This window comes from Anticarsia gemmatalis, chromosome Z, assembly GCF_050436995.1.
Source record: "Anticarsia gemmatalis isolate Benzon Research Colony breed Stoneville strain chromosome Z, ilAntGemm2 primary, whole genome shotgun sequence".
Classification (NCBI taxonomy): domain Eukaryota; kingdom Metazoa; phylum Arthropoda; class Insecta; order Lepidoptera; family Erebidae; genus Anticarsia; species Anticarsia gemmatalis.
In genome coordinates, this window is record NC_134776.1 from 8,844,742 (window position 1) to 8,869,261 (window position 24,520).

The 24,520-nt window shown below is 36.3% G+C and overlaps 1 protein-coding gene across 1 annotated transcript; it reads right to left on the minus strand.

Annotated features, from left to right (window-relative positions):
- Positions 1 to 614: 614 nt before the first annotated feature.
- LOC142986171 (RING finger and SPRY domain-containing protein 1-like) lies at positions 615 to 24,520 on the minus strand. The gene is made up of 11 exons (XM_076134482.1): positions 24,337 to 24,520; positions 22,644 to 22,825; positions 17,552 to 17,732; positions 16,238 to 16,408; positions 14,732 to 14,939; positions 12,298 to 12,461; positions 9,809 to 9,904; positions 8,750 to 8,967; positions 6,873 to 7,017; positions 6,457 to 6,572; positions 615 to 6,148 (listed from the first exon to the last, which is right to left on the minus strand). The coding sequence occupies exons 2-11, from the start codon at positions 22,820 to 22,822 to the stop codon at positions 6,064 to 6,066; spliced, it is 1,563 nt and encodes a 520-aa protein (XP_075990597.1). The 5' UTR covers positions 22,823 to 22,825; positions 24,337 to 24,520; the 3' UTR covers positions 615 to 6,063.

Genomic DNA, 24,520 nt, shown 5'->3' on the forward strand with positions numbered 1-24,520 from the left:
TGAAATATGATTAGTAAATTAATAATGCTTCTCATCGTACAGGTGGTGACCGTATAATTTTGTCAATCAGAGTCAATATTTGGCCCAAATGAATAAATTATACGAATAATTAACTGACACGGTTATCCATGGTCTACTTTACAACATAAACTACTTTGATAAAACCCAAATCAAAATAGGTGACATTCGTCACTCGTGAATATTTGATTAGGAACTGTCCGGAAATGCCGAAGACGAACCGAAATCACAGGAAATAGGTACACGTCGTGTCGAGCCAAATGAGTGTAGTTAGCAACAAACAAAGAATATACCGGACCTAGAGGAACAGTATAAGACTTAAAGGTTGTCTATCAACTGCCTTTTTTCTGACGCAAATCTTCAAAAGGAAATAACTTGATTATTGTAGACTGGACCTATCAAATGGAAAAACAATAACGACCATATTTTCAAACAAGTCCAGTGTTCTCGGAGATGGTCTCTTCCTTCTTGCGTAGATTCCGACAGGATGCACTTGCACGTGGGGGTGCCGATGTCAATAACCGGCGATTTTCAGAAACAACTAGGTTTTGTCTTCAAAAGGATAGTAAGCAGTAAAGTGGGTAATAAAACAATAATACGTTTTGACATGTTTATTTTTTGTGACAATCAGTAATTATGGTTCACATCGATATGCATGTTTGAGAATATAATGTTATGTAATGGTACAATCATCTACAGTACGTACAACGGTACAACACTTGGATAAGTTGGTGAACGGGAGGGGTACCTACTATAACATTGATCTCAACGTTGGAATAAACACGATGTAAGTACACATTACATCTTATAAAATACAAGAGTAAAACTACTAAGTATGAAAATATAATTTAGTGAAGTTGAAGATATCTTAGACATTTCGAAATTCAACAATTTTAAGTTAACTCACAACCCAGCCGTAGGAGCCATTTTCTTGAGACGTCAAATGACCTAACCGAATACTTCTTCTGTCCTCTTAGTCTTTAGACAACTTAAATGATAGTCAAGAAAGGCTACATAGCGGCTAAATAATAAAATAATGTGTACCTACTATAAATGCACATTTATATCTATGGAATTAACATCAAAATTGTTTGGGAAAAGATTAATAACTATTACAGCGAGACAACATCTGTTTATCTATTAGAAAAAATGGTTTACAAATATTATATTATACTTTCGTAAGACATGACAAATCTTTCCAACCTTCACCAAGTAGATTTATAGGTAAGTTTGTATGGCGCGTAGACTAGACAAGGGATAATACTGTTAATGCGAAGATTGTGGCCACTAATTATTCATTTGTGTATTTCATATTAATGGCTAGAGCTATTGGAAAGCTAAGCTTCAATTCAATCGCAAAGTATTTGTTCGCATTGCAACTTATATGAAAGGTAACTTATTCATCTCAAAACTTTATCGGCCGACAAAAAGAAAGCAATGGAATGTTATATAATTACCAATGTTCATTAATCTAGGTAACTGGTTTAGATACGGTGTTTATACTCTTATCATAATTTGGTTTAAATGTTTATCTATCTACTCCAAAATTGAATTTACCTAACATCTGAAAATAACCGTGTTATTTCTGATATACAAAATAGGAATGTCTTTCGATTTTCTTGTATAGGAGTGTAATGACTAAGTACCTGAGCAAATCCTAGCGCACATTCACGAAATTCCGACTGCGTCAAAAACTATAGTTGGACGAAGCCGGAATATGGTAAATGTTGTAAATGGCAGAATGTATGGACGAAATCACTCGATTTGGTTACATTTACTATTATTTAAAGCTGTTGAAGTTCGTTCCTGTTTGATAAGGAGTAGGAGTATTATGTTTGGACTATGTAACGTATTTAATTGTAAGCATAATGGATGGATGTTATAGAACACGTGTAAATTGAAAATAAAAATATGTCGCGTAGCTACAGAATACATAAAGATCTTATATAATTTCTTTTTCATTTCTAGACAATTACCTGGACTGAAGTCATTATAGGTACTGATTTAGCAAAAATATGTTTGTGCTTCTCTTTAAAAATAGACCGACAGATCGATTTGATATCGGTTTTACGCAACGAGACGATTTCTCAAGCAAATCTTTACATTAGGCCGAGACAACTAGCATTAGGAGCTGAGAAACATATAGTAGGCCGTGGCATAATAACCCACGTTAGATATAAAACTATAATTTTGTCCAGGGTTTTGGCATTAAGCACTTAATTCAGAGTTATTGCCCGTTTTGTATTTCAGAGCTGCTTTGAAAATATAAAAAATAGCCTTTGAAATGCCGAATACTCTTCAAAGAAAAAATATAGATATTTCATTTATAGGAAAAATAACTGATTCTGTCCGTTTTACTTGCCAATTTGAAAACCAACTTTTTGCCACGATATATCATATCGATTAAAGTACAAACTTTTATCGTATTAACGTTTTAAATAAATATAATTTCTATTCTACAGATATTTTTTACATATAAAGATTAAAGCGACAAGCTTATGAATTTATTGAAATGTTCAACAAGCGACAAACTTACGTTTCTATAAATTTCTTAAAGTATTACAATTCGTTTCACTATCGTTTTGCACCATTCTCTCGTCTAAACAAGTACCACACTGGACAATTTACAACCTATCCTTCCTCCACTTTAACCCTACAAAGGCCTTCTTACTCAAGTAAAGAAATAAATATACAATATAATATTTTTACTTCATAATTTGACACTCGAAATGTGACATGCCGTCTGTTTGCAACAACGCACATGGCCATACAACTTACGTACGATTTAGATCAGTACATAAATCAACACTCTAAATATTTTGTTGAACATTTTTATAACTAGTGCAAATAGTTAAACTATCGGCTAGTATGTAGCCTCCTAAAGCCCTTAAAGTACTCCCATACAAATGTAATACAATATCTATGAATGTACGCACATCAGAACAAGTATCTAAAAAAATTATTAAATAGAAACTTAAAGCGTTTTTGTGCTAAAGGACAGGTTAAGTTTTTCACTAACATCAGATCAGGAGAGTAACCTAGACACACTAAGTTTGTATGGGAATATCAATACGGGGGATCCTTAATACTACACACAGTATAAGTAATAAGTATAACGCACACAATATTAAGACAATAAACATAGTTCCTCATAGTAACCTCTAAGTACGATCAAAATATTAAAGGGGCACTTCGGCCTCGACACACACAGTCACAAACAAGAACAATTTATAGATACACTACGATCAGGGAGTCTACATTGTGCTGTGCACAGATTCTATACTTATTCAAATAGAGGAAAGCTCGACAATTTTGTATAGCTCCCTTTAATCAACCGTGTTTAATTCATAATGGGTTACACGTACAACTTATTATCACACGATTATATTAATACAAACTCTGTCACTACAAGCACACCAGAAAAAGTTTGTGTTCAGAATTATCACTTGGATTGAAACAGATAATAGATACAGACAATTTTAAACCTAGACGCGAGACTGTACTCTACAAGAAACTTAAGTGTTTCAATCTTTACTTGATAAGAATCAAGTAATACAATACGCCTCACTGTACTTCCTCTAATTGTATGGATACACTGATACATATGAATATGACTATTGCTAAGAATCAAAATTCAAACACACTACTGTTATATCATAGACACAAAACTACCTGACAACATTCATTATGTTTTGTTGAGAAGAAAAAATCTAGTCTATTAACTCTATCAGTTTACGTTAAACAGAGATATATCATCATATTACAACTGCTAAGACAATTTGTGTACAGAACAGTTGGAGAAAATATTGACTACCATGTATCTAATATACACCTGGTACCAATAGTATAATAGGTAGGTATTTGTGTCTGCACAGCGGGATTGAACTCATACATTTAATATGACATCTGCATAAATTAAACGCATTGTTCAATATATAAAAAAAAGCAAATGATTTGAGTATTTTCACAGATCAATTAAGTAACTGGTATATAGTCTGTTACGTAATTGTTCAATTTACGAGAATGCCTGTATACACACAATCAACATTTCACAGACACCTCATACTAAATCCTCTCGTAATTAAATCCTTCCTGATTAGAACTTAATTAAATCAACTGCATGTGCTTCAATAGGCAGCATAATAAGAAACTCAGCACAAAAATAACAAAGCTTTTTTGGTTTGAAAAATATAAAAATAAACTGTAAGATAAATGTTACGAAAATAAAGTAAAAATAATAAGTCTATATCAAAGTCTACAATGTCCATTAACACTGAAACAATCAGTCGAATAGTGGCCGATACAAGAGCTGAACAACACAGTCCGCATGCACCCGCCATACTAGGTCATATGTTTAATTATCAAATAATAGTTATGTTTTCCTTTTCTATGAAGGTTTTTCGATGGCTACTTCGTTGATATGTAAGCCTTAACATAAATGAAACATTTATATTAAATCGCAACTTATGCTAAAGCGAAAGAAAATAAAAAAATAATAATAAGGATATGCTAAAGATAGGTTCAGACACTTTGTGGGTGGACTACTATATTATTAGTTATTAAAGAACTACTTGTTTGAATAGTTTTAGAGGCTGTCGTCACTAATACAATTGTTCGTGAGAGAACATTTGAAAATAGGAGAGGCCACAGTCCACCATGCTGGCCAGCGCGAGATGGTAGACTTCACACACCTAGTACGATCTGCTAATAGAGCGTGCAGGTATGCAGGTTGCATCACGATGTTTTCCTTCACCGTTAAAGCAAGCGATAATATAAATATGCACATGAAGTATACATCCAGTGGTGCAAGTCTGGGTATCGTAGATTACTTAAAAAAATCTATTGAGACTATCACTGCTTGGCTATAAAAAAAATAGGTATATTGACTTTTTCTATAGTGGAGAGCCCTAGGGATTTAGGGCGCAGAGAGATGTAAAAGAAAAATGTAATGCGCTAACATCTGAAATTGGGACAATTGAAAGAAACCAAAATGGTCGAAGTTAGAGTAGTGAATTTGATAGAAGTGAAGTGATGAAGTGATAGTTTATTCATAGGCAGCTGATGGTGGACTTAGGCGAAGATTAGTAAAGTTCAATTTCAGAGTTTTATTTTTAAATACTTACGGTTCTCCACTGCGTTTGTTGTGACACTATGAAATCTTCTAAAGAAGGAGCTTAGATTTATTGTCCTTTAGAAAATTTCATACATAATGGTAACAGTAGATCAGTCGGGGACTCAATGCACAGCTTTAAAATAGCTAATTTTAGAAAACACTTGCGAGTGAAATGGTTTATAATATATTTATGACGTGGGCCGTAACATTGTGAAATATTCAATTCTACAAGGGCACCACGAGATGGGTCTATGGATAAAAAAAACAATATAGCAATTGAAAGATTTGGAATTTGAAGCTGGTTATGGAAAGAACACGACAGTTTTTAGTATAAGCAAAAGTCTTTCGAATAGTCAAGTTAACATAATCCATTTATTTATTTCATGTCCCCTTTTGATCTACAGTAACCATAAATCGGAACTTCCACTAAGAGTGATATGAGATCTTATTATACTTGTTCGTATACATATCAGTTAGAATAAACTTTATTATGTATATTCGCAACAAGTTCATTATCAACGTTAAACCACATGTAGATTGTAGGGTAGTATCTAGTTCTACAGTGCCATTAAGACGGCCGTTGCGACACCTACTACCTAATAAAATTTCATAATTTTATATTTCGTTTGCTACAACTACATAGAGTTTCTACAACAGTTGACAGTACAGCTCCTTTGATAGTAAATCTAAGGTACAAAAACAGAAACAAGTATATAGTTGTTAATGTTTTTGTACAAGAAACAGCCTCTAGAACGGATCAGTCTAAAGTTTGAACTATATCTAGTGGTTATATGTTTGTTTGTTTACACCAGTTGGTGGGGGGTGGGCGTGTCGGCTCGTGGTGGGGACGACGACTCGTCGAGCGTGATGTTGAGGCTCTCGCAGTCGCTGCGGTCGCTGCGGTCGGTGCGGTCGCCGCTCTCCAGTGAGGGTCACGTCTCGTGGCGCACGTTCAGGATCGCCGCGCGGCACATGGGGCACTCCTTCAGCTGCGCCGTGCACAGGGAGCAGAAGCCCCTGAAACAATTTATTATTAGTTATTAAGTGCCTTATTACTGTTATAACAATCGTTATAAACAAAAAGTAAGGTACAATAATGGAATACGACAATATCCCAAGTCTCAAATCACACAGTTTATCAATTAGTATGGCTGAGTTTAACATCCCATGGCCTGAGCGGTGTAATGATAATTATTAACTCTAGTATTAAAGAACATAACTAACTAGTCATTAAGCTGACCTTTATAAGTGATAGGACTGTTCGATCAGCCGTCGTTTTCAGGAAGAACTAACAATGTGAAGGTGTAAAGAGTTGATATAATTACTTGTGCATGCAAGGCTCGAGGACGCAGCAAGCCTCGTCGTCGAAGCACAGCGTGCAGCAGTCCTCCTTCACGCTGCAGCAACGCAACTGCTCCAGGTATATCCTGCGCGGAACCACCTGCAACACAATGTATTGTTTATTCACTAACATCGAGTTTGATCATTATTATTTTCTCATATCGTAGACTTAGTCGTGAAAACCATTTTGGAGGTAATTTTATAAACTTATAACAGCCCTCTTTTTGTGTTCGGGGTTAATAAATTGGATGCTTCTGAATAAGTCATTAACGTTAAGTCATTACAGTCCTCTCACTGGGCAACGCTGGTCAAGTTGGTTATAACATTTTTATAGATTTATGAAAGTTTCTTAAGATTAAAGAATGACACATAGAATTATGTAGTGAAAAGACAGGTATACCTTTTTCTCTTCGTCGGTGAGATAGCCGTAATCGTTGAAGCAGCTGAACTCGCGGTCGGTGGGCGGGAACTTGAACGGCTCGCTGCCGAAGTTGAACCTACACTGCTGGAACGCCATGAAGCTGGCCGCTGCGAAGAACCCTTGCCTGGTGCAAACAATTTATGTACTTTACACTAAAACTTAACCGAAAATTATTACTCATCTGATTTTTTAAAGAAGTTCTGTTTTGTTCGCTCGATATCAAAAGAATTTTCTTTCGTATGAATTGCTTTTATTCATACTACAACGAAATCAATTGCAAAAACAAACCTCCTTTTTTAGGGTAGTAGTCGACTCTATCATCGTGATATTTGGGTAGGGATGCCATCCGTCCGGGTTTCCCCGGATTTATCCTAGTTTAGAGGGCATCCGGGGAGCGTCCGGGGAAGGTTTCATTTGTATACCGGGTTTAAAAAAATAATAAATAAAAAAAATTGGGCCTCCTGCGAGACACGCACTATGCTCGCACACCACGATCAACCGACGAACCAAGTATATTCACCGTTCCCCCACTCCTCCCGTCGCGGTTGCTCTTCTTGTTGACATGTCCGGCTTTCGGACTCTGAAATCCGGGGTTTTAGAGATGGCAACCCTATATTTGGGTGATCGTCATTATGTAGTCTTCGAAAGATGTAGACGGATTTTTAAGGCGTGTCTTATACGAGTGAACTGCGTTTATTCCATCTAGTCCTACCAGTAGTTCGATAGTCGAATTGTTTGGATGTTTTTATGCCAATTTGTTATACTGACGGATCGAACTATTTGGAAACGCGGATTTTATTCCAAATAGAGCTATTGTGAATATAATGGTACAGTCATGTAGGAAGAGGAAATTGCCTATTTTATTACTTCTTATCAATCCTCTGTGAAGGCCGTAGAAAATGTGTTTACATGTCAATACTTTTTTTTATTCACAATTTTTTTAAATTTCCCATTTCTGTCCCACTGCAGGGCAAGGGTCTGCCCAAAACGGGGAGGGAGAGGTTAGGCCTTGAGTCCACAACGCTTGGCCAAGTGCGGGTTGGGGACTTTGCATGGTCTCAATAAATGTATTCAACAATTTTTTAGGCATGTAAGGTTTCCTCACGATGTTTTCCTTCACCGTTAGAGCAAGTGATAATTATTTCTAATACACACATAACTTCGAAAAGTCATTGGTGTGTTGCCGGGTTCGAACCTGCAACCACATGCGTGGGTGGCCAGCTTAAACCATTCGGCTATCACTAACATTGTTTAGAAATTTCAAGGTAAAATTTCAAATACCACCTCTTTCGCCAGAGATCCATCTATGTCCTACAGATGTCACCATTTATAACCATCATGATTGTTTTATGACTTTCAAAATATATTATTTTCTATTTTATAAAAAAACTTAAAAATAAGTAGGTGATGTTTTATTTTTTGTTTCACTGTACATCGGAGTCAGTAGCTCTATTTGGAATAAAATCCGCGTTTCCAAATAGTTCGATCCGTCAGTATAACAAATTGGAATAAAAACATCCAAACAGTTCTACTATCGAACTACTGGTAGGACTAGATGGAATAAAGGGTAAATCGTTGTGTGAATTGTAGAGTCGACTTTGGAATCAACATCAAAGTTACTAAAAGTTAATCCGTCTGCCTGCTAGTACTTATACCTTGCTGCGTATGTTTTATTAATCGAATATTAGTCTTTGGTTGAATTAAAATAGACTTCCAATATAAAATGGACACATTTGCTCATTAATGGTTGTTAAATAATCGTAACGACTATCATAAGTGTCCACATTTGATCTTAATTAATAATTAATAATACAATTAGACCGTCATTTTACATATTTGTTAGCAAGTGAATTTACCTGGTGGTTTCAAAGAGTTCGGTGCAGGTTCGCAGCCGTTCTCCATTGAGGGAGAATATGGCCTCCCTGACGTCCATGTCGATGAGGCAGCCGACCACGTCGCCCGGCTTCCACCCCGGCACCTCGGTCACCGGCGACGGCTTAGCCTCGTGCCAGATCAGCTTGCGGCACCCATCGTATGACAGAGAGTATAGATCATCTCCGATGCCGTAGCCCTCCTGCAATAGGGCAAACAAATTAATAAAATCAACCAGTTATTGTTTAACTGTAGCTGGGTAAAGGTCTCCTCAGTAAATGAAGGAGTTTGGCCTTGAGTCTGTTCATCACCATGGTAAAGTGCGGGTTGGCGACTTAACACGTCTTCAAAAGCTGTGTTGAAGATTGTTAAGTATACAAGTTTCCTTCACGAGTTCAGTTGATAACTGATTTGTGCAATTTATGTTGTATTATAGATGTCTTATCTATATCTTGTGCACATTGAAGTAAACGGGTAAAGTAATAAGACTATAAGTTAATACTGTTGATGACTTTACATCAATATTAACTTAATTATCTTAACTGTTATTTTGTATTTGTCAACAGTTCGACAACTATGTTTACAAGGATATTACTAATAGTATTGGCTATTACAAAAACACATAAACGCACAGCACATCTACAAACATAACTTCGCATGCATTAAATAACTTGAGCAAGATATTTTTGTTCCGCCAGCACTCGCCCAGAGGTATTAATACTATCTTAAAAGATCTTTGTTTTACTTAATTTGCCGGATTCTAATCAAATAATAAAACAATAAAAATGATCTAGCAAATTGTGATTTCTTCATTGGTGATATGTAATCTACGAGCTGTTAAAAGTTATTTATATGTAAAAAGAAGACGACAGTGGGAATAGTAAGCCCAATAGCTAACCGCGGGAGCGGCTAACCGGGACGCGCTAAATGTGACATTTGGTCACTAGCTTTTTAATATTAGCACTTCGCTCAGGAGAATAGAAATGAGTAAAACAAAACACTGCTATCTATAGAAATATCGCAAGCAATATAACTCGACTGACATGGTTGAGGAAATGGCTGCTCTTGGTGGCCCAGCCGATCTGCATCACTCCCGGCGTCACGATCAAGCACTCGTAGTACCACGAACCGTTGTTCACCTGACAACATACAACAAATACATTCAGACATTCCTACTAGTAATATATCGAGTCAGTAATAATAAATTTTAAAGCTGTGGTATGATATTTTACTACCAGTCGAATTAGCTCCTTTAAGAATCGTCAAAAACTAGTGACGTCACAATGTCGTACTTCTATTCAAAAATGAGAATACGACATAGTCTAGTCCAAGTTTAATTATAGTTGACCGATTAAAACATCCTGTCGTGGCTAGTCTATAATAGTTCAGATGTAATGTATGATTCTTAGCGTTAATAAAAACACAGCATTACACAAAATAACAACGTGTTATTCTAATGAAAATTCATTACAAATATGGACAAATCAATCGATTGGCATTCGAGGACCGACACTTCAGTGGATCTCTTCATATCTCAGCAATAGACAACAATGTGTTACAATCAATAAAATGAACGAAAATCGAGATATGGTACCATATTCATCTGAATTTCAATGTAATAAATATGGCGTTCCGCAAGGAAGTGTCCTTGGACCTATACTTTTCATTCTATATATTAATGATATTGTTAATATTACTGGTCATAAATGTGTCTTGTTTGCCGATGACATCTCAATAGTTGTTTCCTCAGATAAAAAATGTAACACAATTCATGATCACGAAGATGAAATTAACAAAACTATTGACAAATTGATACACTGGCTAGACTCAAATCACTTAAAAATTAATCTTGATAAATCCGTATATATACAATTCAATAAATCAAATAATACTAAACATAACTTAAAGCTAAACATACCAAAAATTAAAGAAGTAGCACATGTAAAATTTCTTGGAATACATATTGATGAAAACCTAAATTGGAAAGCACAAATAGACAGTGTGTGTAGCAGAATAAATAAATTTGTTTATGCGTTAAAAAAGGTAAAAAATGTAACAAACATAAAAACAGCAGTAACATCTTACCATGCCTATGTTGAGTCCTTACTGCGATATGGACTTATGATGTGGGGTAATAGCGTGGATATTAAAAGAGCATTCATCGCGCAAAAAAAGTGTATTCGGGCGTTATATGGCCTGCAACCGGATGAGTCCTGCGAGCCGGTATTTCGTAAGCTTGGTTTGTTACCACTACCATCGCTCTACATCTATGAATGTGCTATGTTTGTACATAAAAATAAAGCATTGTTCAAAACCGCCTCTTCGGTTAATTCTAGGAATAGGAGATATCCAAATATGTTAATTTTAAATGAAATACCCAGATTAACAAAATATAATAAAAGTTGCATAGCCATGTCAGTAAAATTGTACAATAAATTACCTACTTGTTTAAAATCTTTAAATTCAATGGCATTTAAGAGAAAATTGTATAATTGGTTACTTAGCAACAACTTTTATAATGTTAAAAGTTTCCTAGAGTTTAAGACATCGAACTAAAATGTTAGTCTTTAAGTTTTTGCATGCCAATAATGGCAAAATGTGATTGTTCTTTAAGATAAATAACACCTGTATACCTGTATACCACCACATTTTTTGCAAATAAAATATATTATTATTATTATGTATGTCTGTTTAACATCTCGGGACTATAGAGTCCCGGACTTTTAGAAGGCGTGCGTGGGGCCGAAGCCAACACGTAGAGGCCCATTTAGACAGCTTTAATATGCAAAAAATATGTAAGGTGTCACAATCCGGTGATTATCCCTGTGAACACTATGAAATGCTCCCAAGGACAATCACCGGGCTTTATTATTATTATTATTATAAAAGTTACGCCAAAAATCCGCTTGCAGACTTGCAAGTTTTTATCACTAGCAATCTTTCTGGCTTCGTATACAAATCGTTGTTATGAAAGATAAGGGTCTCCAATAGTCTCCATCGCTCCCGTTAATTTTGCAGCACTTTTATCCCGTTTCTATAGATGAATTCGGTGAAAATCGGCCCAATGAACTTTAGTTTGCTAGTTTCTAGAGCTCATCATCATTATTGCCCAGCGTCCATCTATTGCAGTGGACCATTTATAACGAAGGAACACCTTAGTACTTGGCTAAATAGACCTATGCGGGGGCGACAACCGCGCTCGCACTATTGACAGATGAAAGAGCCTGAGGTTGATTGAGGTTTGGTCGTAAGTAGAGACCTCGTCGGCTAGTGTCTTTTCCATGCATAAAAGCCCAGTCACCACCGCGAGCGGGACGCACCCATTAATTCTCAGACTTCATTAAACTCGTAAGCGCAAACTGCATACTTGTATTTCCGCCAAATGCATTTCCAAAATATTAAGAGAGAATAAGACGAATTTAACGAAGTCATTAATGGGTCCATTCCGCATGCGGTAAAGACCGGCCTTTAAGCTCCTCAGCTGAGCTCTTTCACCTACATCAGATATAGAATAAATAAGTCAAACATGTACCTGGAAAGTGCACCGCACGCTTTCAAACGAGTAAGAGTCGCAGCGAGCCTCGAGCCCGTCGCACGATATCTTGAGATATTCGCTTACGTCTTGCGTGTTAAGGATCGCGTTGATTTCTGTCATGTCCACGATCTCGTACGACAGCGCGCGGTCCTCCACTATGACTGCAACAAAAGGGTAAATTACAAGGTTAAAGTAAATGAAATAGAAAATCAATTTCACCAGTTGGATATAGATAAACTGTCTTTGTAGTAAACGTCGTGTCTTAGTAGTAAGCTCTGATTAGTTATAAAGTGTTATCTTTTTCACTCATATAGGTACAGTTTCAAAATTGAATGAAAGTGACAAAATATTTTATAACTAATCGGAGCTTACGTGACATTTATAAGTAAAACAGGTGGAATAGCACAAAATAAAGACGTGCGGCTAATTTCAATGTTCTGTTTTATTACACTATTTTAGATTATAGGGTGAAAATGATCTATCATGAACATGAACAGTAACGATAAACTGATAGGCAATGCTTCTCCTCAGTAAAAGACAGAGGATGGTTAGGTTAATGAAAACGGCCGTTCAATTAGATTTAGGAAGAATATCGTAAATTATTGGCTAACTTTAAAGTCAGGGCATTGAAAACATACGCGTCAAAGCTAAGCTCGTTTTGTTCGGCGCTCTTTCAGGGATTTTCAACGCTAGCTTTAAATTTGCATCTAAACAGAAACAATGTAATATCTAGCTATTAATAATTATAACATAAATAGAAAGAATACAACGCCTAAATGTATATAAATCGATTTGATGACTTTTAGTAAAACGGTGAAGATACAGACTATAGCATTTGTTCAAAAGTTGCTGTTCTATTGTTGTAAGATTTAGAAGAGGCAAGTCTCGGAGCTTCTGTTGACCGGGTCAAGAGCTTGATGCTAAAGGCACCACTCGACGCAGCACGTGTTGTGAGAAGCCCATTTATATTCCTTTGATATTGATTTAAAGATTGTAAAGTTTTATATAAAACTAGCTGACCCGCGCAACGTCACATAAGAGATTATGGGTCAAAATTTTCCCCGTTTTTGTAACATTTTTTACTGGTACTCTGCTCCTATTGGTCGTAGCGTGATGATATATAGCCTTAGCCTCCCTCGATAAATGGGCTATCTAACACAGAAATGTTTTTTTTTTATCTGACCAGTAGTCCCTGAGATTAGCGCGTTCAAACAAACAAACTCTTCATCTTTATAATATTAGTATAAAAGTATAAATATTGTATTTTCTTAATGTAAAGCAGAGATGGAGATCTCTGTTCCTCTATCACGTTTATTCGGTAAAAAACTCAAGGATACTGTATATATATATTTTCATATGATTTTCACCAATACATAAAGAGGGTCATAAAGAAGGTTTAAGAATAAATTGAAACATTATTTGAGTACTTTGTCTGACACTAATTTATCGTTAAAAATTTCAAATAAACAGCGAATTATCTGCAAGCTCAGATAGTCATAGAAAAATAATGAAACTACCTTATGCAACAACCTTTGCTCTTTACCTTGCATAATAAATAGATGCAAGTCTAGCGTTATATTTGTCGAGTGGGCAAAGAGATCGGGTGAACGGACTCAGGTGTCGATCGCGTGCTTGACAAAACGAATTGCTGATAGAGTTGTTATAACTAGTTCACAGCAGGTAGACACGACATCAGCAAAATAACACCTGAGTTCACTGTTATACATATTATATTGAGGGGTCAACTAACGATGAGTAAGCGAAAACTACGTTATACTTATCTACATCACTATATATGTACTAGCTTTTGCTTGTGACTTCGTCTGCGTGGTTTGTGACTTAGGACAGAATTTTCATACAAACTTTCATCCCTTTCCTAGTAGTAATTAAGCAAAATCTTTTCTTAGCGGATGCCTAATTTCAGCCCGGTTCGTACAGTGGTTTGGGCTGTGTGTTGATAGATCACTATGCCAGACGGTCACCTTTGAGTTATGTATACTTATTTAGATTATAAAAAGTTCATCGTCTGATTGTCTGTCTGTTTGTTTGCGGTAAACTTAACGCTTGTGAACATAATTTATTGTTTGGTTTTGTCATAAATATATTATTTTTTGTAAAGTTGAAGGTGTCTAAGCTTAAAACATTATACAACTGAATCACTAACGGCGTATGTCAAAGTATATTGATATCAGGATAGACTTAAAACGAATAACATATATTTGACGGCCTCCGTGGCGCAGTGGTTAAGATGATCGCCACGCCACTACCAGTGCATCGAGAGGTCGTGGGTTCGATTCCCACAAATACTTGTTTCGGCTCTAGTTTTATTTAGTGTCCGTTGTTCGTATGTTTGTAAAAGTCCCCCCAACACAAGAGCTATTTTTAGTGCGAGAAGTGTCTTTAAAAAGAACAAATGATGACGGATACTTACAGATGTTATCAAGCGCCCATTTAGCGCAGAAGCCGACTTGGCGCCAAGCGTAGTCATCAGTGTCAGCCAAGCGCTCCAGTATGAGGAGTGGGTTCTCTTCCTCCTTGTCGAGGCGTTTCCTTATAGTCAGCTTGTTCTCGGTGGTGTGAGCGAACTTCTCCAGGGCGATCAGTGCGAACAGGACGATGCGGGGCTCGTGGCGAATAAGCTATAGCGAAAAATAGTTTAGTTTTATAACTTCCCTTGTTGCCCTGAGTGAATAAATGTACTTAACATTTTTTTGTCCGAAAACTTTGTAGATAGCCTTAGCATACATAATTTTCTTAAATTTGAATTCATATTTGGTAAAGGTTTTTCCAAAATAAAGTAGCTGTATCATACAGGCCACCGTCAGCTGTATAAGTCTGCGGGCCACGGATGTTCTAAATGTTGAATGTTGTATACCTCCCACAGTCGCTAGCCCTGTATACAAGGCTTCTTACTAAGTTGTAAGACTATTAGTTCGACTAAATGGGCCTGATGACAGTTATACGATGACGCAAGCATCTATGGAGGAATTTCTTTAGATCGTAGACTTATACGTCACATCACGACGCATACCTACGTCACTCATATAGGACAACACTTTAATATCATTGACCATCAGTCATGAATGATCAATACAAAATATTTCTATCAGTAACTAATATTTCTTCAGTACTAATTGTATTAAATGCATAGCCTTCCTCATACAAAATAATGTCATTAGTCCAGGCTATTTGAATCCTTTCACAGAAAACGCTCATGACTACTCGACCTTTTATCTCGTGAATGAAAGTTACATACAACCAACGTCATACACACACAATGAACAATAACATACTAGCAATATCTAAATGAATGAAATATTATAACAATAGGCAAGTAACGCGCATCTAAAGTGCTGACTACGGCCAGTATGTAATCTCGTGTTAAAATATTGCATGAATTTTATACCCAAGGTTCAGAACATCATGCTATCGTCTTAAAGAATACATAGTTATTACGTGTCCTTCGTTATAATATTTGTTTGATATACATAATCGATGAATTTATCAAATACACACAGTCGTTCCCGCTAACGATGTGTTCTCCATCGATCTGGCAATGTCAATACAAGTCGAGTCGACTGCGACGCTTCATTACTGCTTCAGGAAATATGAATGTGAAGACCAATAATAGTCTATTTCTGTTTCCATGTTAGTTCTGTTAGAATTGGCTTTATATAGACGTATAAGTAGTCAATTGGTAATCCTTGCAAGAAGTATTAAAACTAAGATAGAAAGACTATTCCACTAATAGTTTTTCTCAGGTTATGAACGAGATAAGTATCTAATGGCTAAAAGTCAGATTTACCAATTACTGAGTCTTCAAGAAATCAACAAATTATCAAAACCAACGATAAATTTAGAAAGAAATCCATTCGTGTGTGTTTAATACACACACACATCGAACTACGATCGTCTAAAAGTTATAAATGGTACTTACGAGAAAAGAAAGCATATATTCGAGGGTGTCTTCAGTAAGAACGGCGACGCTGTTGGGGCCGGCCAGCTTGTCCGCGATGCAGCCCAGCACCACGCAGATGTTCCTCTCCACCCGCACGTTCATATTGCCCATCATGGCTCGCTGCCCGCACAGATTGAACAGCTGAGTCAGCTGCAAACATACAACAATAACAAACAAATGTTATCTGCGTTTTCTTACCTTTTTCTTCTTAATATTATATAAAGCAGGAAATAACAAAATAACATTTTGTGTATCACAACAAATTAATGTTTCGTATGTATATAAATTCAACTAAACGTTTTGTCGTAAACTCCATTCTTCTCACGGGATCGTCGAGCTTTCCATGTTATAAAGTTTTCAGACGCTGCAAATAGTTCATTAATGGATTTTTCATATTTTGCAATAAGAAGATGCTTGAGGGCCGTCTACGTCCGTACAGTGTAAATAATTAAAAGCAGACGAAGCGCTCCTTGTAACTAGGTACACTTCTCCATCGCCTGTTAAAGTTAAGTCAGTTTCAACGATATATTTGAAGAAATAGGTGCTCTCTTATCATTATCACACCAGTTAAGGTATGTGTGTAGTTATGAAAACTGATATAGGTGAACAAAAGATCGCTGACTCAACAATATTACCATAACATAAGTTATACGCCTCGTTATTGCACCTGCATCGTTAGTGATCGATTGAAACACCTGCCTTTTGGACTTTCAATGAATATTTAACTCAGGCTGGATAGAATATTGATCACAAAATTGGAAGGTGGAAAAACCAACATTCGAAAAAAGCTATCGCATTGAGTCATAGAGTACATTTTAATTCCGATGTAAAATGGAGTAGATACCTTTTGTAAGTTTACGCTTTAAAAAGCTAAGGCTAAACTTATATAAGTGGATTCAAACCATTTCAATGCAGCTCAAAAATCTAACTGCAACGCTTGGTCGCACCAGAGCTTACATTAGCTGTTCAAAATGTTTGAAAAGTAGCATATTTTGGTTGTATTATCGAGTATCTCCTACACAGCATCTGTTTGTACTTATAAGCGAAGCATTATACTGTATTTTGTGTTAACCCCCGGTCTACACTATAGCTATACAAATCGCGAATATAGAGAATAACCAAATGCGAAACGAAAAAAAATTAAGTATAAAGTGGCCCTCGACATGACATGTGTCAGCGTTCACCGGCTTATTGGGGCGAATTTTAAACTTACTATTGTATGTTAAACAAGAGGGGAGCTTCTGCCCAGCGACGAGATTCATAAAGAGCTATTAAAAAAGTACAATATGTTACCTTGACGACGGTGTCCTTCGACGGTAGCGGGCAGTCGTCGAAAACGATCGTTATCGCGGACGGGCCCAGAGGGTCCTCCAGCGGTATGACGTGCACCATCGACGACACCACTTGAAACCACCCTTCCTCCTTGTCCGCTATTACGTGCAGTTTTACCAACGACACCGGTGATTCCTCGTCGCTGGAACAAAATATGCAATAAGAAATATTTTTATTATAATCGTTATTATCTTTCATTAATGAGATAGAACTACAATTGTTTAGTTACCAGGCAACACCTACCATTTCGAGGAAAATAATAAAAATATTTAGGTACCGTACCAAGTAGTATTAGACCTCTTACTCTCTAACAGACAATTCTTAAATAAGTAAAGTAGGTAGGTATGTACAGCATCTTCTTCTTGACCCAAATCTGGGTCAGTCGAGTATTCTCATCTCATGCAAGTCCTTGATGTTGAAAGCCAAGAACTTCTATAAACTATCAACGAATAATGTTATTTTCAATTCATATAGGTAGTCTTGTCATTTTACGTAAGACGTAGTTCTCTAGGAACGGCATTCATCGGCACGTCCGAGCGATATTATTGAATTCCAATTATGCGTGATTAATTATGCAATACCGATAAAATGTTCGTAAACAGGAATGATCCTATAAGGCGCGCATTATTCGAACGTGAAGCTAACGTATACGCGATACTCGATACGTATTTATCTCAAATCCTGACCTTACACGCAAATGAGCACTTGCATTAATAGGTTAATTAACCTTATATTTGGCAACTCATTTCGGTAATTACGTTTATTAAAACGCATATTTTTGCGTGGAACGCGTTGCGTGAAGCGTGTTACTAAAACCTTCAGACGCTTAATCCTTTGCGTGAGCATTCAATGAAGTATTTACTCATCTCCATATTTTCTAGAACACTATGTAAATGGACCATAGTGCTAAGTCGGCAATAGGTTGAGTGAAGTATCAGAATCACAAGTAGCATGATCGATCTGCTAGAGCGTCTGTTTTATCGATAGTTGCATATCTAAGTTTTGATAAAATATTGAAGTAGACTAAAGGTGACATAGCTTATTGAAACCTACCGGGGTCGACCTTTAACCTATTTGACAAATACGATAATATTGATTTCACTGCGTCGCAGTTTGCCACCCACCTATAGTTTAGCTGATGGCCAGGGATGCAAACATCGTTAACTAATTAACTGACCGTGGGCGTCATTATAAATAAAGCAGAAACTAGATGCTGCCCGCGGCTCTGCGCAGGTACAGTTTTTTGTCGACTGCAGGTCACAAAATATTGATATGGTATGGTATATTATGTTTACCAGTCTTTGTACGGATGTCATTTACTGGCATTCTAGAGATTTGACGCCATATTATGAAAAAGTCAAAACAATAGATGTAACAATTTTTATACGGTACGAAAATTTCTTCATGTAATGACGCGCCTAAGTGCCACTTATTGATATGCATTTTTATTAGTTAACAGCTGTCAATGCCAAGAACATTAACTATTCTCCCGCTATTTATACTAGTCTGAATGAAAACTTATTAACACGCTTGTAATAGCAGTAATTTTCAGTTATTATGTCGTTGTGGTACATCATTCCACGCATGCGACGAAACGCAACACGCCGTTAAATATAACACCAGATTGCTATTTGAATTCCACATTATCATAATAATATAGGACACGCGATCAACAATCTGATTTAATATCTATACTAATGCAATCTCATGAACCAACTCGTACAGCCGATTATTTGGTAGTTTTCATTCGAATTCAAATGATGTCTGATTTATTCTTTAGAACTAAATAAAGCGTTACAGCAGATCTGAAGATTTGTGACGAAAAGCACTAATGTTACTAATATCGTCTTCTCAGGCAGCTACTTATTCAAATTATTGCTAATATATTTTTTAATTTATTAACTACTTTATGCAAGTCAGTATTTGGCATTGTAAGGACAAGATACTCTGTAATTTTCAATATGGTAAGTATACGTCATATAGTCGATCAGAAGTCCAAAGCTTGTTATTTTCTGTTCTATTACGTTTCTATGTTTATTAAGTTTGTGGCGGTGACGTACCACACCTAATAAGCGACTTTCCGGCCATGGACCTAAAAATATCGAGAGCCCTGGTCGCGATGGCCATCAAGTATTCATGCATAGGTTTGATTGCAATCGATTGTTTGAGCACAGTTCTAGAACTTTCAGCTTTTCTTCTTCGCCTAGCAAATGAAAACAAAACCATCTTACAATAGTTTTTGAACTCGAATAAATGAGGTTACACTATTTGTGATGTGAAATGTCTGTAACAATTACAACGATTCATGGAATTTGTCGCAATCAAATGCAGTCGCAACAAAATAACGAAACACCGGTTTACGACTATTGTTACTATTCCACCGCTTATTATAAAGAGGAAATTACACTATCATAATAAATTAAATTAAATCATGCAGTGATGAAATTAGATTTTATTTAAAACAATATTATTTTGTAGTACGCGAGGAAAATCAGGTTAACAGGCAGCGAGTAAAAAAAAAGGTTGCAAAAGCGACGGCTGCAGAAACGAGGAAAAATTAAAATTCATTTCCCGAGCCCTTGCGAGCACTTAAATATATGAACAGGTATAATATTTTCGGCTCGGGTGAGAGGTTTTCTGACAGGTGCAACGACTAAACAACAAGAAAGTTCTCTGTTTTAGAAGATACCATTATCATACGTACCTACTCGGTCTCTTAGAACGGGGTAACTTGGGGAAATTTCGGGGCAAGGTCGGTAACAAGGAGTAATAAATAAGTCGCACATGACGCTCGCGACGTTAACGATCTTGATTAGTAGTTAACACCACTGATTGGCATTGATAGACATCATTGCATAGTCTACCAGGCAAATTAATTAAATATAGGTGTACTATTTCATACAATTACGAAGTCATTCATGAAATTTTTATACTAAAAATATCCTTTATTTCGTTCGTTAACTTCGTACAAAGCATTTGAAATAGTCACATATGTAGGTATTATAATTTTTTTAACCACTAACAAGTCAACCATTCCGTAGGAGCAACAGAAATCAATAAAATTAATACTCTATATGAAAGTTTAAAACCAGTTCATGGTTCCTAAATAACGCATAAATGTTGGCGACAACCTGTATTAGCGTCATGACGGTAATATACCATTTTTCAACATGAAAAAACTAGCATTTTTAAAAAGTGCAATAAGGAAATGCTGTTTTAAGAATGCATGTAAGAAGGTGGAGCTCAGCTACCTGACCAGTGTTTGCATATACCCGCGGAAATATACGAAACATTAAATATGTAAAGTCAATCATACTGCATGGCTAGATAGCTACCTAACTTACTAGCGAGCAGGGCAATGTTCCTATACTTACTTATTTTTCTTTGTTTCGTTTCACAGGTCCTTCTTCAATAAATGCGAAATTCTAAAATTAGTTGTGCCAACTGTTCCTTTTAATGACCAATATGTTTTACATAAAAACATTTTCGATTCAACTATCCGAACTGTGCTACAATTCAGTCAGCCGCATACAATATCCGATCGTAATATAGATTTGCGATCTATTAATAGTTCGGAACGAAGACGGATCTTCTGTCAATTTGCTCAAATCGGGAGAGATTTCGAGGTAAGCCAGTTGAGAGTCAGTATTCAACTATTTAGCTACCCGCTTCATAATTGTCTGCAAATATAAGTAGGTAGGTACCTATATATCGGGTATTAAGAAATGGTCGCATCTCGTCCCCTGCTTCCGTTCACTCGACCCTATGGCGACTTTCAAATTATACATAAGTGTGCAATAAAACCATTTCATAGCGTGCGACAAGGGTGACGGGTGTGCGAATGCAATAATAATTTGTCTTTTTACTAAAATGACCGTTGGTCTCGACTTACACAAATTGCATTACAACATTTTAACTCCATAAAAGAAAATTGCACAAAGATATTAATATCATTATCTCCTTTCGCAATACTCTCTGAAGGCCGACTTGGAAGTAATAAGATTGGGCATTTGTAATGAATGTACAGCATTTTTTGTATATTTTTTTATTGCGAGATTCACAACGAGAATATTTCAAAAAGTTTTAGTATCTAGCAGGTTTAATAGTCACAAGCAAACCAGAGGTAAATTCAGTGTGTTCTTTGGAGAAGCAGAGATTTAATGACCTGTAGGTAGGTACTAAGTATAAGTTTACCAGATTTAAACATAAAAACTGGTTTGTTTCCTCTTATTTAGCACGTGTCGAGGGTCAAGTTGAAGGTCAACGTGTTAACAACACGAAATATTCCTTCTCCTTACCCCTTTTTGTAGTCCTTCACAAAGCTGTTCACAGGCTCCCCTCGTGCGACTTAACAAATTTAACGGTTGTTACTGCCAAGATATGTACCTATACAATAACCCTATATCCCCACGTTTCCGTTTAAATGTCCGTCCAGCTCTTTTGACCCTTTCATTAATCTTGTTCTAACTCAACATGTTCCATGAATCAAGTTAATTCCACACGTTTCCTTATGCACAGCTTCTCAAATTGGTATTCCAAGCTGCGCTGAGTATATTGAATAATAGAGATGATTTGATTACATTATGCAATTGACGCATTTCCGCGGTGCTTGTTCTATTTTCAGGTCATTTTCGATTTACCTCTTTCAATACGTACTAGTATGTTAGTACCTATGTATCAGCAATCTATAGTGACAGCAGCCATTTGCAAAATATGCACGGCGATGTGATCGATCGATCATGTACCCTCCCATTATGTTATTATTTTTTAGAATGTGTGTTACGTTTGTCACAAGTATGTGGGTACTTTTAAAAACTTCTAGGACCGCGCGTCGCGTGCCCTATTCGAAAACGAATGCCATTGGCTTTGGTATTTTATATTTTAAACGCGCATGTATGAAAATGAAAACGATAAATATTCTTTCAACTTTTCTTTCGGTAAATTACATAAAAATAAGTAGGCTGGACTTTATTTAGCAGCCCCAACCGATATTCAGTAATCATTGAAATGCAACACTGACTGAATCTCAAATAAATACAAAACAAACACTTACTTGTCTACGAATGATGCTATGAGCGTCAGCAGTTCCAGAACGAGCTGGTCGACCACGTGGGGATCCACAACCTTCGGGACACTCATACGGGGTGCCGCGGCGTGCGCGGACGTGGCGGCAGCCCCCGGCGGCTCGTACATGTCCTCCGGTGCGATGTCTCTGCACCAGCATGTACCCATTACCTGACAACAACAAGAATATTATATCAAAATCATTGTCTTGAATCCTGTAGTCTTCTTTGTTAAACTGCTGATGAAAACCATGGTGCTTCCTTATATTTTGAATTATACACATATGTACTTATAAAATGTTATAAGTACCACATGTTAACAAGAAATTATAATCAGAAAAATTATGAATTGACCATTTTGTAGCATTGCATAAAATTATTGAATCTGATGGGTAGACTTGAAAATTGTTTTGTGTAACTATTACACAAGTAATTATTAAATGTGACTGATTTGAACAGTGTTTTAGTTAATTCTGCTCCAGTTCAATAACAAATTCTACTAATTACTGGCCTACTGCTGTCTCTTCCTCGAATAGGAAGCAACCCTTTACCACTTTCCACCTCACCGAACAAAAGTGGGTTGGAGACATTGTATTCCTTATGAATTGTTTGATAGAACTATCAGTCATCTAGGATAAATTATTAAAGAATCCAGGATGAATAAGAAATTTTGCTTTCTCCATTTGAACAAAATAAAATAATTTCAAGTTTAAGATGAACAATAGCCGGCAAAGTGTTGTCTTCAACCCATAACCACTTGCAGTGAGATGAATGCTTTGTTCTTTTGTTAATATATAAAATGAAAAATCTTTAACTTTTGGCCTGTATATCCAGCAAGCAACACTAAATATTGTAAAACAAAGCCAAGTTTAATAAAATGTGACCAAGAAATTACTATTAGGAAGTCTGCAAAAAGGCACAGTGTCAATGCATATTCAAAATCAAATTAGATTCATAATAGATGCAACAGTTTCATTGCCACCACCCTTCCCAACTGCTGAGATTAAGTGCAGCACCAGAGGGATGTGAGTCAGAAACCATTTCCTATAATTATGTTCAAAACAAATATTATTTACTTACATATTGACTGTTTGAACACTCCATTCTTGTTCAGTAAGATAACTTGCTAACGAGATAATGCCAGTTCACAGAACAAACACTGACTATTCAACAAAGTGCATCGTAAGTATTGCACAGCAAAATGCTTGCTTGGGTAAAAAATAAAATTGCAATTTATTGTATTAAAATTGCAATCTAGCACTCACAAATGTTTTTAAGCTATTGATTGTTGTATATTATTCACTAATAATTTAACTTTACTCAACACCACTACATACAACTGCATGTGACTTGAATCAGTTCCACACTGAACAGAATAGGAAGACAATAAATAATGTATCTAAGCTAAGGTACAGTAACAGTAGATATCTCAACTATCTTCATAAATAAATATCAGAACGATGTGCATTTGCATCCTCTATATTAAAAGGTCAAAGATTATATACTATACTATATGACCGCATGCATCGATCGCCTACCATTCACCCACGCAACATCTTTTTATATCAATCAATCCGTAATTCAATAATCCGAAACAAAATCTTTGTTTGTAAAACACGAACTAGGCAAAAGTGAACATTTATTTCACCATCTGTTCCGATTTTTTCCAAAAAAATAACTTACCGCAGCTTTATTCCCATTTGAGTTCAGTGATCACGAGTCTGCACACCGCGGACGTAGAACGGAAAAGGAAGATTTTTAATACACCTTCACAAATTGTAGAAATAGTTGAGGGTACAGTAAAAACTTTATTTTTGTAAACAATTCCTTCGCTTCGAATACAGTAACACAGACGTCAATGCTCCGT